This window comes from Lolium rigidum, chromosome 3, assembly GCF_022539505.1.
Source record: "Lolium rigidum isolate FL_2022 chromosome 3, APGP_CSIRO_Lrig_0.1, whole genome shotgun sequence".
NCBI lineage: Eukaryota > Viridiplantae > Streptophyta > Magnoliopsida > Poales > Poaceae > Lolium > Lolium rigidum.
In genome coordinates this window covers 38,944,644-38,959,846 of record NC_061510.1, presented here as the reverse complement: position 1 = coordinate 38,959,846, position 15,203 = coordinate 38,944,644, and the positions used below count along the sequence as shown (strand labels likewise).

Here is a 15,203-nt window from a genome sequence, read left to right as displayed (position 1 = left end):
CCCGCCGCCGGCCGACGGTGTGCACGCCATCGCTCTTCCCGGGCCGGCTGCCGAGGGGTCGGTGTCGACCTGCGTTTCGGGACTGCAAGTGGAGGGACGGCGGTGGAGGAAAGTGGCCGGCGCCGGGGCGGTTCGCCATTGCTATCGGTGGTGGAGGAGACGGCGGTGGAGCGACGAGTGCCGTGTTTGTTGCCGGCGGGGTGTGGTGGCTACCGTTGAGTCGGGAGACCTTTTATAGACGCCGCCGTCGGGAAGAAAGCGCGGAACAGGGCGAGAAGAGGCGGGAAGATCGCGCGGGAACGGGCGGTGGCGTGCGAACGCCGGCGACGCGTGGAGGCCGCGCAGCGACCGACGAGACGTCTCGCCCGCCCTCCGTCGCCATTAAGGCAAAGATGCCGCCGTGTGTCACTCGCGCGCAATAACTTCCGTCGCGAGGTAGGCGACGGTTAGGTTAAAATTAACTGTGCCGCTGACGGGTCGGCCCCGCCACTCCCCGCCTCGCTTTTTGTTGTGTCCGGCGTGCCCGGTGCGTCCCCTGTGGGACGGGGACGGGCTCGGGGCGCCGGACACCGTATGGGAGCGCGCCGGATAAAAATAGGTTTTGGGGGACGCGGCTGGAACGATTTTTTTGTCCGGCGCGCCCCAAATCCCTTTGGGGGACGCTTTGGGGGACGCGGATGGAGATGCTCTTATACCGGAGTTAAAATATCCACATGCATGGCGCCAAAGAGGCCAGGCCGCATTCAGGTCCCGATCTTGGTAGTTTGTCGTGGGGGGCGCAGGGGCCATGTGGCATGATCTATCAACAGTTTTAGCACCATTAAGAAACACTGTTTTAGAAATGGACCCATATGGGCTGAGCAAGTTTGCTTACATTTTTAGCATCAAACGAGGCAAGCATCTCGATACTATATCGCCCCGAGCGTACGTACGTACGCATTGCACCGTGCAATCGAGATGGAGTCGTACACCAGCAGTGGCACGGCCTCCGCAGCAGCCACCGAGCGGCCGCACGTCGTGCTGCTGGCCAGCCCCGGCGCCGGCCACCTCATCCCGCTGGCGGAGCTGGCGCGGCGTCTCGTCGAGCACCACGGCTTCGCGGCCACGCTCGTCACCTTCACAAACCTCTCGTTCCCTGCGCATGTCCTCGCCAGCTGCCAGCTCCCAGCGTCCATCGCCACCGCCACGCTCCCCGCCGTAGATATCAGCGACCTCCCAGCAGACTCCGACATCGACATGTACGTGCAGGTGACTCGCCGCTCGCTCCCGAACCTCCGCGCCCTTGTCCGCTCCATCAGCTCCACCGGCGCCCGGCCGCTCGCTGCCCTGGTCCCGGACTTCCTCTGCTCCGAGGCGCTGCTCGTCGCCGCCGAGCTCGGCGTTCCGGGATACGTTTTCGTCCCCACCAACCTGGCCTGGCTTGCCCTCCGGCGCCAGCTAGTGGAGCGGCACCACGGCCTCGCTCCCGGCGAGTATCGCGACTTCCCGGAGGTTGTCGAGCTTGGCGGGGGCGTATCGATGCGCCGCGCGGACCTCCCGGTCGTGTACCATGATCCCAAGAGGCTGGCTTTCCCGCTGCTTCTAGAGGGCGGCCGGCGATTCCTCCGTGCCGACGGCTTTCTGGTCAACACCTTCTACGAGATGGAACCTGGTCTCGTGGAAGCGTTCAAGCTTGCGACGGAAGGTGGCGCGTTCCCGCCGGTGTTCGCCGCGGGACCGTTCGTTCGGCCAGAATCCGACGTCGACGCGTCGCCGTGCCTGGAGTGGCTGGATCGCCAGCCGACAGGCTCGGTGGTGTACGTCTCGCTCGGGAGCGGCCGAGCGCTGTCGCTGGAGCAGACCACCGAGCTCGCCGCCGGTATAGAGGACAGCGGCCAGGGGTTCCTCTGGGTCGTGCGGATGCCTGCCCTGACGACGTCGGAGTTGGAGACAACAGCCGCCGGTGGAAACAAAGACGACCCGTTGGCCTGGCTCCCGGAGGGCTTCTTGGAGAGGACGGCAGGCAGAGGCCTCGCCATCACGGCGTGGTCGCCTCAGGTGCGTGCGCTCTCTCACCCGGCCACGGCGGCCTTCGTGTCCCACTGCGGGTGGAACTCGACGCTGGAGAGCGTGCGTTGTGGAGTGCCGATGGTCACGTTGCCGCTAGGCGCGGAGCAGAAGATGAATGCAATCATCTTGGAAGGGATACTTGGCGTGGCGCTACGACCGGCGGCGCGAGGAGATGGCGTCGTCGTCCGTGAGGAGATCTCGGCCGCTGTGAAGGAGCTTCTCGCGGTGGGGGAGAAGGGGCGGGCCGTGCGGAGTCGAGCCGGACACATGCAGCAAGCTGCGGTGCGCGCATGCTTGCCGGAAGGGTCGTCGGGCCGCGCGCTTCATCAAGTCGCTACCAAGTGGAAGGCGGCATGGGGCATGGAGAAGTGAACGTGCAGTGTATGGCTGTATGAACGAGGAATATCTCAGTCTTTATCTGTAATTTCTTTTGACAGTCGGTACCATGATTATAGGCGAGCGCGGCTGTAGCTGGCAAACCATCAGCCTCCCATGCTCTTTTTTTTTTTATGTAACCATATAATGGTCACCACACAAGACAAACATTTGCATCAAGCAACTTTGCACAAGAAAACTCACAAGAAGTAAAACTACAAGTTCACCCTTGGAGAAAACTGTGCCTCGCCGAAACATCGTCCATCTTCCTCCAATGCCACCATGGTAGCGCTGGAAAAAAGGCGAACAACCACCACACCTAGATCTGGGAGAGCATCATCGCATTCAATGATGTTTTTTGAGCCGATGAACTGGGTCGTCGCAGAGGACGAGCCCGAGACTTTGTGGCACGTCGGCCGAGGATCTTCCCCATGGTCACCAGATCCCAACACCGTCATCATCTCCAGACTCGCCGAAGAAGACAAACGCTGCCGCCTGCCATCATCCTCACACCCAACTGCAAGACGCCAGACATAACTGCAGCAACCAACACAACCGTCACCCGCGAGAGTGCCGAACGCCAACCGCCAGATACGAATCTTACCAGATCCGAAGACCGGCAAGAAGACCAGGCCACCTGCCCTCCGACGTCACCGGTTAGAACGACGCCGAGATGGAGAAAGAGCAGAGGCAAATTATTCCGACGCGACGCAATCTTCTCCATAGAACGGCACCCCAAGAAAACACTTGCCAATACCTACTGGCCGGAGCCGATACTCCGGGGTCCCCACCCCCTCCCGTCGCCGGAACGGTTGACGGAGGAGGCAGGGACCGGCGGCTGGCCGATGTAGTTTGCCGGCAGATCGCCCCGTCGGAGCGGTTCCTGTTTCGTGGGAGCGGTTCCTCTCGCGGGGCGCTCTTTTAGCCTCCCATGCTCTTAAGTGTGTGATTGTCTGATTATGGTACAAAAACAGTTTATATGCATCAATATTTTTATTTTTTTAGAGTATGTAATATTTGTGCTCAATATTTTATTTTCTATATTCTGTCAAGTCGTGAAATTATATGGTGCAAAACAAATCCGCCGATGGTACAGAATAATTATGAATGTCACTTTTTTCTCTCCGTATGTAATACTTTTAAATGTTACATCGTTTTGCAACATTTCAATGCAGTGTATCTAACATATTTTCCTAACTTATCCAACAATATATAGGAACATGTATGTAGCCTTGTCACACTTTCTCTGCAGTATACGTACCAAAATCGTTGCACCACTTTGCCCATACTAACACACCAAAAACTATGTACACATATAACAAATCGCAATGTGCTAGGTAACATCGACAAAAAAAATCCCCAAACGTTGGCCTTCCCCACATTCATGGAGGTGCTGCCATGTCCGACTCGAGTTTGTCACGAACAATCTACCATGCCAGAGGTCCGGTGCCGCTAAATCGTGTTAAGCCGAACAACTCCGATCGGTGGTGGAGCTCCAAGTTGGAAAAGGAGCACACGGAGGCTCCATGGATCGAGTCGGACATGGAGGCACAAGTCGAACCAGATAGAGCTTTGTCAACCATGGTGGAGGTCCTTGGAGCTGTGCATGACCTAGCTAGCGACGCAGCGGGAGGGAGCCGAAAGAGGCGGAGGTGCGCGCAGAGAAGAGAAGGTTCGGGTGGAGGAGAAGCGGCGGAAGCGCGCGGGAGTCTGCGGGCAGCAGGTGCCGGAGCATGCGGCGGCAGGTTTGTGGCGGCAGTAGCGCTTCACGGCGGCGACAACCTACTCGCGGCGGGGCGTTGACTATTTCTTCTGGTGAGGTGGGCGAGACGGAACGACCCGTCTGTAGCTACAACCAAATGAATTAAATAGTTTTCCATGATTATATCATAGCAGTTGAATAATATATGATAGAGGTGCAAGAGTTGTCTCCGGCTACTACAAAACGAACTCAAACAAAACATTGGCAAAGCAAGGACTTCAACCTTCTGTAGTCAATTCTATTAATAAAATTAATAAAATGCTAATACCATTATTACTTTTGCTTCAAAGTAATTAGTAACCACAACTATATTGCCAGTTAACATTTTAGGAATTGTATCATAATTTAGAAACCCTAGTTTCAATATAAGTAAGACCTTGATCTCATTATTTCATGTGATCACCGTAAATTAGTTGCAATCCTAAAACCCTAGGGGTTTAGCCCATATGATCATATAAGCTTCACCTACACCTATAGAACCCTAGTAAGAAACAAATGAATGCATGATCATGATTTACTAAAATAAAACTAGGGCAATTCACATGAAGTTATTATTTCATGTCTTTATATTTTTGATTAATCTCTACATGATCCAATAGTGCCACCTAGATGCAAACCCTAATTTGTTACTCTTATTTGAACCCCATTAATCACCACTCCTATATACCACACCATTGAAACCAACCATCATTACCCTAGTAGAATCATAATGATGAACCCTAACACCAATCTTGTGTAGCAATTCACAACACATGCTCCTATCCAACTAAATCCTACTTAAAGATCATAACCCCTCTAGATTAGAAGTCCATCATTGTGTTACATAGTATAGCAAATGAGAAGTTATAGAAACCCCAACTCATAGTACCACCTTGAACCATCCTTTGATATGATGTCTAGGATAAACCATAATAATAAACCTACTAATACTTGCTACATATAGATCAATTCTACTTAAGAACCAACTAGTCCCTGATGGCGTGTAACTCACACGTTCGTTGGGAACCCCAAGAGGAAGGTATGATGCGCACAGTAGCAAGTTTTCCCTCAGAAAGAAACCAAGGTTTATCGAACCAGGAGGAGCCAAGAAGCACGTTGAAGGTTGATGGCGGCGGGATGTAGTGCGGCGCAACACCGGAGATTCCGGCGCCAACGTGGAACCCGCACAACACAACCAAAGTACTTTGCCCCAATGAAACAAGTTGAGGTTGTCAATCTCACCAGCTTGTCGTAACAAAGGATTAACCGTATTGTGTGGAAGATGATTGTTTGCGAGAGAAAACGAGAGAAACAAGTATTGCAAGCAGATTTGTATTTCAAGTATTAAAGAATGGACCGGGGTCCATAGTTCACTAGAGGTGTCTCTCCCATAAGATAAAAGCATGTTGGGTGAACAAATTACAATCGGGCAATTGACAAATAGAGAGAGCATAACAATGCACATACATGTCATGATAAGTATAGTGAGATTTAATTGGGCATTACGACAAAGTACATAGACCGCCATCCAACCGCATCTATGCCTAAAAAGTCCACCTTCAAAGTTATCGTCCGAACCCCTTCCAGTATTAAGTTGCAAAGCAACGAGACAATTGCATTAAGTATGGTGCGTAATGTAATCAATAACTACATCCTCGGACATAGCATCAATGTTTTATCCCTAGTGGCAACAGCACAACACAATCTTAGAACTTTCGTCACTCGTCCTGGTGTCAATGCAGCATGAACCCACTATCGAGTATAAATACTCCCTCTTGGAGTTAAGAGCAAAAACTTGGCCGGAGCCTCTACTAATAATGGAGAGCATGCAAGATCATAAACAACACATATGTAATAACTTGATAATTAACATAACATGGTATTCTCTATCCATCGGATCCCGACAAACACAACATAGAGTATTATAGATAGATGATCTTGATCATGTTAGGCAGCTCACAAGATCCAACAATGAAGCACAATGAGGAGAAGACAACCATCTAGCTACCGCTATGGACCCATAGTCCAGGGGTGAACTACTCACTCATCACTCCGCAGGCGACCATGGCGGTGTAGAGTCCTCCGGGAGATGAATCCCCTCTTCGGCAGGGTGCCGGAGGAGATCTCCGTAATCCCCGAGATGGGATTGGCGGCGGCGGCGTCTCCGGAAGGTTTTCCGTATCGTGGTTCTTCGCATCGTGGGTTTCGCGACGGAGGCTTTAAGTAGGCGGAAGGGCAACGGGGGGGCCACACGGGGGCCCCACACTACAGGTCGGCGCGGCCAAGACCTGGGCCGCGCCGCCCTATAGTGGCGGCCCCTCGTGGCCCCACTTCGACTCCTCTTCGGTCTTCTGGAAGCTTCGTGGAAAAATAGGACCCTGGGTCTTGATTTCGTCCAATTCCGAGAATATTTCGTTACTAGGATTTCTGAAACAAAAAACAACAGAAAACAACAGAATCGGCTCTTCGGCATATTGTTAATAGGTTAGTTCCAGAAAATGCACGAATATGACATAAAGTGTGCATAAAACATGTAGGTATCATCAATAATATGGCATGGATCATAAGAAATTATCGATACGTTGGAGACGTATCAGCATCCCCAAGCTTAGTTCCTGCTCGTCCCGAGCAGTAAAACGATAACAAAGATAATTTCTGAAGTGACATGCCATCATAACCTTGATCATACTATTTGTAAACATATGTAATGAATGCAGCGATCAAAACAATAGTAATGACATGAGTAAACAAGTGAATCATAAAGCAAAGACTTTTCATGAATAGTACTTCAAGACAAGCATCAATAAGTCTTGCATAAAAGTTAACTCATAAAGCAATAAATCAAAGTAAAGGTATTGAAGCAACACAAAAGAAGATTAAGTTTCAGCGGTTGCTTTCAACTTGTAACATGTATATCTCATGGATAATTGTCAACATAGAGTAATATAACAAGTACAATATGCAAGTATGTAGGAATCAATGCACAGTTCACACAAGTGTTTGCTTCTTGAGGTGGAGAGAGATAGGTGAACTGACTCAACATAAAAGTAAAAAGAATGGTCCTTCAAAGAGGAAAGCATCGATTGCTATATTTGTGCTAGAACTTTTATTTTGAAAACATGAAACAATTTTGTCAACGGTAGTAATAAAGCATATGAGTTATGAAAATTATATCTTACAAGTTGCAAGTCTCATGCATAGTATACTAATAGTGCCCGCACCTTGTCCTAATTAGCTTGGACTACCGGATCTTTGCAATACACATGTTTTAACCAAGTGTCACAATGGGGTACCTCCATGTCGCCTCGTACAAAGGTCTAAGGAGAAAGCTCGCATTTTGGATTTCTCGCTTTTGATTATTCTCAACTTAGACATCCATACCGGGACAACATGGACAACAGATAATGGACTCCTCTTTAATGCATAAGCATGTGGCAAAAATTATTATTCTCATATGAGATTGAGGATATATGTCCAAAACTGAAACTTCCACCATGAATCATGGCTTTAGTTAGCGGCCCAATGTTCTTCTCTAACAATATGCATGCTCCAACCATTAAGGTGGTAGATCTCTCTTACTTCGGACAAGACGGACATGCATAGAAACTCACATGATATTCAACAAAGAATAGTTGATGGCGTCCCCGTAAGCATGGTTATCGCACAACAAGCAACTTAATAAGAGATAAAGTGCATAAGTACATATTCAATACCACAATAGTTTTTAAGCTATTTGTCCCATGAGCTATATATTGTAAAGGTGAATGATGGAATTTTAAAGGTAGCACTCAAGCAATTTACTTTGGAATGGCGGATAAATACCATGTAGTAGGTAGGTATGGTGGACACAAATGGCATAGTGGTTGGCTCAAGGATTTTGGATGCATGAGAAGTATTCCCTCTCGATACAAGGTTTAGGCTAGCAAGGTTATTTGAAACAAACACAAGGATGAACGGTGCAGCAAAACTCACATAAAAGACATATTGTAAACATTATAAGACTCTACACCGTCTTCCTTGTTGTTCAAAACTCAATACTAGATATTATCTAGACTCTAGAGAAACCAAATATGCAAACCAAATTAGCAAGCTCTAAGTGTTTCTTCATTAATGGGTGCAAAGTATATGATGCAAGAGCTTAAACATGAGCACAACAATTGCCAAGTATCAAATTATCCAAGACATTTTAGAATTACTACATGTAGTATTTTCCAATTTCAACCATATAACAATTTAACGAAGAAGAAACTTCGCCATGAATACTATGAGTAAAGCCTAAGGACATACTTGTCCATATGCTACAGCGGAGCGTGTCTCTCTCCCACAAAGTGAATGCTAGGATCCATTTTATTCAAACAAAACAAAAAACAAAAACAAACAGACGCTCCAAGCAAAGTGCATAAGATGTGACGGAATAAAAATATAGTTTCAGGGGAGGAACTTGATAATGTTGTCGATGAAGAAGGGGATGCCTTGGGAATCCCCAAGATTAGACGCTTGAGTCTTCTTAGAATATGCAGGGGTGAACCACCGAGGCATCCCCAAGCTTAGAGCTTTCACTCTCCTTGATCATATTGTATCATACTCCTCTCTTGATCCTTGAAAACTTCCTCCACACCAAACTCGAAACAACTCATTAGAGGGTTAGTGCACAATAAAAATTAACATGTTCAGAGGTGACACAATCATTCTTAACACTTCTGGACATTGCATAAAGCTACTCGGACATTAATGGATCAAAGAAATTCATCCAACATAGCAAAAGAGGCAATGCAAAATAAAAGGCAGAATCTGTCAAAACAGAACAATCCGTAAAGATGGATTTTATTAGGCCACCAGACTTGCTAAAATGAAAATGCCCAAATTGAATGAAAGTTGCGTACATATCTGAGTATCATGCACGTAAATTGGCTTAATTTTCTGAGCTACCTACAGGGAGGTAGACCCAGATTCGTGACAGCAAAGAAATCTGGAACTGCGCAGTAATCCAAATCTAGTACTTACTTTACTATCAAAGACTTTACTTGGCACAACAAAACATAAAACTAAGATAAGGAGAGGTTGCTACAGTAGTAAACAACTTCCAAGACTCAAATGTAAAACAAAAATACTGTAGTAAAAACATGGGTTGTCTCCCATAAGCGCTTTTCTTTAACGCCTTTCGGCTAGGCGCGAAAGTGTAACTCAAGTGTTATCAAAGGGTGGTGCATCTACAGCGGGGTTTGGAGTTTTCTCAACCATGCATAGTATATTGGATACATAAGTTTCAGCGTCTCCCTTCTCATTAGTCTTGGGCTTGCTACTCTCATCGAACAAATTTTCGAGGAACAAGCCAAGCATAGTTATTTTCTAGCGCATCGTTCATAGCTAGGAGTTTACATGGTATTGGTGCTTTGATCTCCCCACCATCATTAGCATTATTAGTGTACCTTATCCTATCCATGTCCATTTTTTCAAGGAGACTAACAAAATTAGTATGAGAACCAAGCATATTAAATTTAGCGAAGACCTTTCTAGCCTCTCTTGCTAGACCACCAAATTCTCTAAGAAGGGTTTCTAAAACAAAATCTTTATTTTCCCCCTCTTCCAAATCACCAAGTGTAAGAAACATGTGTTGGATTATAGGATTGAGATTAACAAATTTAGTTTCCAACATGCGAACTAAAGCGACAGCAGCAATTTCATAAGTAGGAGCAAGTTCTACCAAGTGTCTATCTTCAAAATCTTCAACGGTACTAACATGACTGAAGAATTCTTCTATATTGTTTCTCCCAATGATAGACCCGCGTCCTACCGGTATGTTTTTTATGGTAAAATTAAAAGGAAACATGATGAATCAAGTAAAGTAAATGCAAGTAAACTAATTTTTTTGTGTTTTCGATATAGCAAACAAGACAGTAAATAAAGTAAAACTAGCAACTAATTTTTTTGTGTTTTGATATAATGCAGCAAACAAAGTAGTAAATAAAATAAAGCAAGACAAAAACAAAGTAAAGAGATTGAGAAGTGGAGACTCCCCTTGCAGCGTGTCTTGATCTCCCCGGCAACGGCGCCGTAAAAAGAGCTTGATGGCGTGTAACTCACACGTTCGTTGGGAACCCCAAGAGGAAGGTATGATGCGCACATCAGCAAGTTTTCCCTCGAGAAAGAAACCAAGGTTTATCGAACCGGGAGGAGCCAAGAAGCACGTTGAAGGTTGATGGCGGCGGGATGTAGTGCGGCGCAACACCGGAGATTCCGGCGCCAACGTGGAACCCGCACAACACAACCAAAGTACTTTGCCCCAACGAAACAGTGAGGTTGTCAATCTCACCGGCTTGTCTGTAACAAAGGATTAACCGTATTGTGTGGAAGATGATTGTTTGCGGAGAAAACGAGTAGAAACAAGTATTGCAGCAGATTTGTATTTCGAGTATTAAAGAATGGACCGGGGTCCACAGTTCACTAGAGGTGTCTCTCCCATAAGATAAAAGCATGTTGGGTGAACAAATTACAGTCGGGCAATTGACAAATAGAGAGAGCATAACAATGCACATACATGTCATGATAAGTATAGTGAGATTTAATTGGGCATTACGACAAAGTACATAGACCGCCATCCAACCGCATCTATGCCTAAAAAGTCCACCTTCAGAGTTATCGTCCGAACCCCTTCCAGTATTAAGTTGCAAAGAAACGGACAATTGCATTAAGTATGGTGCGTAATGTAATCAATAACTACATCCTCGGACATAGCATCAATGTTTTATCCCTAGTGGCAACAACGACAACACAACCTTAGAACTTTCACGTCACTCGTCCCGTGTGTCAATGCAGGCATGAACCCACTATCGAGCATAAATACTCCCTCTTGGAGGTAAGAGCAAAAACTTGGCCAGAGCCTCTACTAATAACGGAGAGCATGCAAGATCATAAACAACACATATGTAATAACTTGATAATTAACATAACATGGTATTCTCTATCCATCGGATCCCGACAAACACAACATAGAGTATTACGGATAGATGATCTTGATCATGTTAGGCAGCTCACAAGATCCAACAATGAAGCACAATGAGGAGAAGACAACCATCTAGCTACTGCTATGGACCCATAGTCCGGGGGTGAACTACTCACTCATCACTCCGGAGGCGACCATGGCGGTGTAGAGTCCTCCGGGAGATGAATCCCCTCTCCGGCAGGGTGCCGGAGGAGATCTCCGAATCCCCCGAGATGGGATTGGCGGCGGCGGCGTCTCCGGAAGGTTTTTCGTATCGTGGTTCTTCGCATCGTGGGTTTCGCGACGGAGGCTTTAAGTAGGCGGAAGGGCAACGTGGGGGCCACACGGGGCCCCACACTACGTGTCGGCGCGGCCAAGACCCGGGCCGCGCCGCCCTATAGTGGCGGCCCCTCGTGGCCCCACTTCGACTCCTCTTCGGTCTTCTGGAAGCTTCGTGGCAAAATAGGACCCTGGGTCTTGATTTCGTCCAATTCCGAGAATATTTCGTTACTAGGATTTCGAAACCAAAAACAGCTAGAACAAAGAATCGGCTCTTCGGCATCTTGTTAATAGGTTAGTTCCAGAAAATGCACGAATATGACATAAAGTGTGCATAAAACATGTAGGTATCATCAATAATATGGCATGGATCATAAGAAATTATCGATACGTTGGAGACGTATCAGTCCCTATTAGTCAACCCTAATAGCACTTATCTCCTATTTATAGTAATACTTGTTCTTTATTTAACTTATTCTTCAAAAGTTATCCTTTTGAAGTAATTACACAAGTAAACCATGTAAGTAAATAGTTTTTATTGAAATTACTTATAATTTCTTAATTAACCTGTTCTTCAAAAGTTATTCTTTTGAAGTACAAATGTCAATCAAACCATAGAAGCCCATAGTTCTTATTTGAAATACTTATTATTTCTTAATCAATATGTTCTTCAAAAGTTATTCTTTTTAAGTATAATATAAGTAATCATCAACCATATCCTGCAGAATTTAAAACTGACAACTACTCTTTACATGTTATTCCACCACAATTCCTTTGTGTATATGCTTGTTATGATGCATTGTATCACTTGTTTATGATATCAATATAACCAAACCCTAATAAGAACCTTGTTTGAGAACCATTCTAAAAGTGCAACACACTCTAAAGAAATCTTTACAACTCACCAATCCTAAATCATCTGGGTTAGGTTACGCTCGGGACGATTGCATCTCATACTATTCATTATAGCATCTTTGCCAATTCTTTAACGGACAATGATGGTATTTTAGAATTCGGAGTTCTCACACATCGAAGCTTTTGCCTGCATAATCTTGCAATCAAGAAAGGCAAGTTCATCGCTTGCTCATGTCATTTGATTATTTTTACCAAATTATATGCAAAGTACTATACTTATCATTCTTGCATTGAAAAACAAATATTATTTTACAAGTATGAATATGACTATGTGGTGGGCAATGGAACCATGGTATGTGTTGATTGGTGGAGGTTCCACGGTGTCCACCTATGTTACTCTAGTCTCATCTCTCCTCCTTAATTACGTACCACATCAGAATTTTTGTGGGACCAATGTGCATGATACTAGCTAAGATACTAGCACTGTGGAGAAGTATTAGCTGTTTTGAAAAGTAAGAAACACTGTTTTTTGCATTTAATGTGGTCCTACGATGATGAACTCGTGGTCCAGAACAGATCGACGATGATTTTTTTCTCTAGCATCAATCAAGCGTCTATATATCTTCACAGTTGATGCTTCCATGCTTTTATTGCAATGAGAAAGAGTAAAGCATTCTTGTTATTCCCTACTCTGTTATCTTTTGTTGTTCTTGCAATACTTCCATCTTGCCAACTATTCTATTGTTTTGTTTTGCTTTTTTCGAACATATTTGGTGAGATAATACAATGTGATACTTGATCAAGTTATTTCACATTGTTATTTTGGTAATATTATGTATTACCCATGTGATTATGTCCATTTTTTGGAACGCGACTCTACAAAAATTTCTGGCTCCTTCTCTTAGTGCATAGCCACCTTCTTTTGTGTGATGCCTCCATGTCCAGTGCTTATAGTCAAATTTATCTATTTCACAATTTATTGATGCCGCCACATAGGGCAACCAAACTTGAAGAGATATGTAAATGATACCTCCCGGAGAAGTTCTACAATTGTTCTTTTAATCCATCGTTGTAGTGCCACTCTCCTTGCGAATAGGGAGTAGTTTATCCCATGGATGGGTTTGTAGTATCTCTTTGTGCTTTTAACCCTGCACAATTATGATCATTATTTTTTATTTATGATGGTGAATCTATATATTTTTCTATTCGATGAATTATCCAATACTTTGATGTTATTATTTTTATGAATAATTATAGATTATATTATACTTGAATGATTTCTTTTTTAAAACTATTATAGATATATATTGTCTTTTCTTTCTTTTTTGCTAGAGTGAACCGAGTAAGTGTGACTGGCCTAGAAACATAAAATACAAAATCATCTCGCCCCCGTTGGTAGTTTCTTGGATTGCCTCACTAATGGTAGAAAATGAGTTATTTATTTAGATTATTTTACGCATCACATAACGTCTGGTTAATGCAATCCTTTATGTACTTAATTTCCCGTGTGTACTAGGGATTCATGCATGTGTGTGTGTGTGGGGGGGGGGGGGAGGTAGTATTGGGTATGCAACGGCTTAATTTCCTCACTAATGGTAGAAAATGAGTTATTAATTTAGATTATTTTACGCATCACATAACTTCTGGTTAATGCAATCCTTTATGTACTTAATTTCCCGTGTGTACTAGGGATTCATGCATGTGTGTGTGTGTGTGTGTGTGTGTGGGGGGGGGGGGGGGGGGGTAGTATTGGGTATGCAACGGCTTAGGGAAACAATTTGCATGTTTGGAATAATCATACGAATATTAACATACTTATTTTGTGTTACCATACTAATTAGATATGCTACTAGTGAACCTATAAACACTGGTTGAATTGTAGTCATAAGATTAAACCAATATAGATGTTCTCAAATCTCTATCCCTTTTCCATTACTATTTTTGAACTGTAAGTAAGTCAGTTTCCTTCTTTTCCCCTCGAAGTCTAGTAAAAACTGTTGACAACTTGGGTGGTTGATGCGGTTTGGATGAACTCTATAGCTCGCGGTTTCTTTAACGAAATCAGGGATTCCCTTTAATCTAAAATAAAGATTAAGCTAAAACCCGTTTTTAGATATCTTAAAAGTTTATATACTGATTAAATTTAAAAATATAAAAATACCTTTATGTCCTTTTCTTACACTATAATGTCAAATTAAGCAACCAGTGTGATTGCTATGCACACCAAGTAAAGTTGTCAGAATCACTATTCAGAATCACTATTCTGAATCGGATCGAAACCTCTATGGTACGATCACAAACCGTAAAATCTTTACATTCTAAATTGTGAAATCTTAGATTCTACCTATCAGAATCGTACAATTGATTCACTCAATTTGAGTCGTAAAATCATAGAATCGTATATTAAAATCATGATTCAAACAACTATCACCAAGAAAGTTGGAGACATGTCTCTATCGACTTCATTTTTCTTGTGAAAGCTATGGTTAGCGGGTTTCTACGGGGCCAAAAATCAGAAACACACTGTGATGCCTATTCTTTTGATTCGTACTTCCTCCATCCAACAACAATTGACTCAGTTTTTTCCTAAATACGGATATATCTACACACTAAAGAAATTTCTAGATACAATCATATCTAGATAAAATTGACTCATTTTATTTATTTTCAAACAGAGGAAGTACTTTTTTTGCGACAATCTCAGTGATCAACCGTGTGCCACGAGTTAGCAGCACTGAAGAAACACTGTATTAGTTGTTGAGAAACACTGTGGCATTTAATGTGGTCCTAAAATGGTGAACTCGTGGTCCAGAGTAGACGATCGACGTTGAAATTTTCTTCTCTAGCATCAATCAAGCGTCTATATATGGTACCTTGCTTGCGCCCGTTTGATACATAGGACACAATCGAAATATCCAATCG

At 44.4% G+C, this 15,203-nt stretch overlaps 1 protein-coding gene across 1 annotated transcript; it reads left to right on the top strand.

The window, feature by feature from the left end:
- Positions 1–957: 957 nt before the first annotated feature.
- LOC124695694 (hydroquinone glucosyltransferase-like) lies at positions 958–2,423 on the top strand. The gene has a single exon (XM_047228518.1). The coding sequence runs from the start codon at positions 958–960 to the stop codon at positions 2,419–2,421; it is 1,464 nt and encodes a 487-aa protein (XP_047084474.1). The 3' UTR covers positions 2,422–2,423.
- Positions 2,424–15,203: the final 12,780 nt, after the last annotated feature.

Bases quoted from the DNA above. Each gene is read 5' to 3' on its own strand.
- LOC124695694 (XM_047228518.1), top strand. From the start codon at position 958: ATGGAGTCGTACACCAGCAGTGGCACGGCCTCCGCAGCAGCCACCGAG.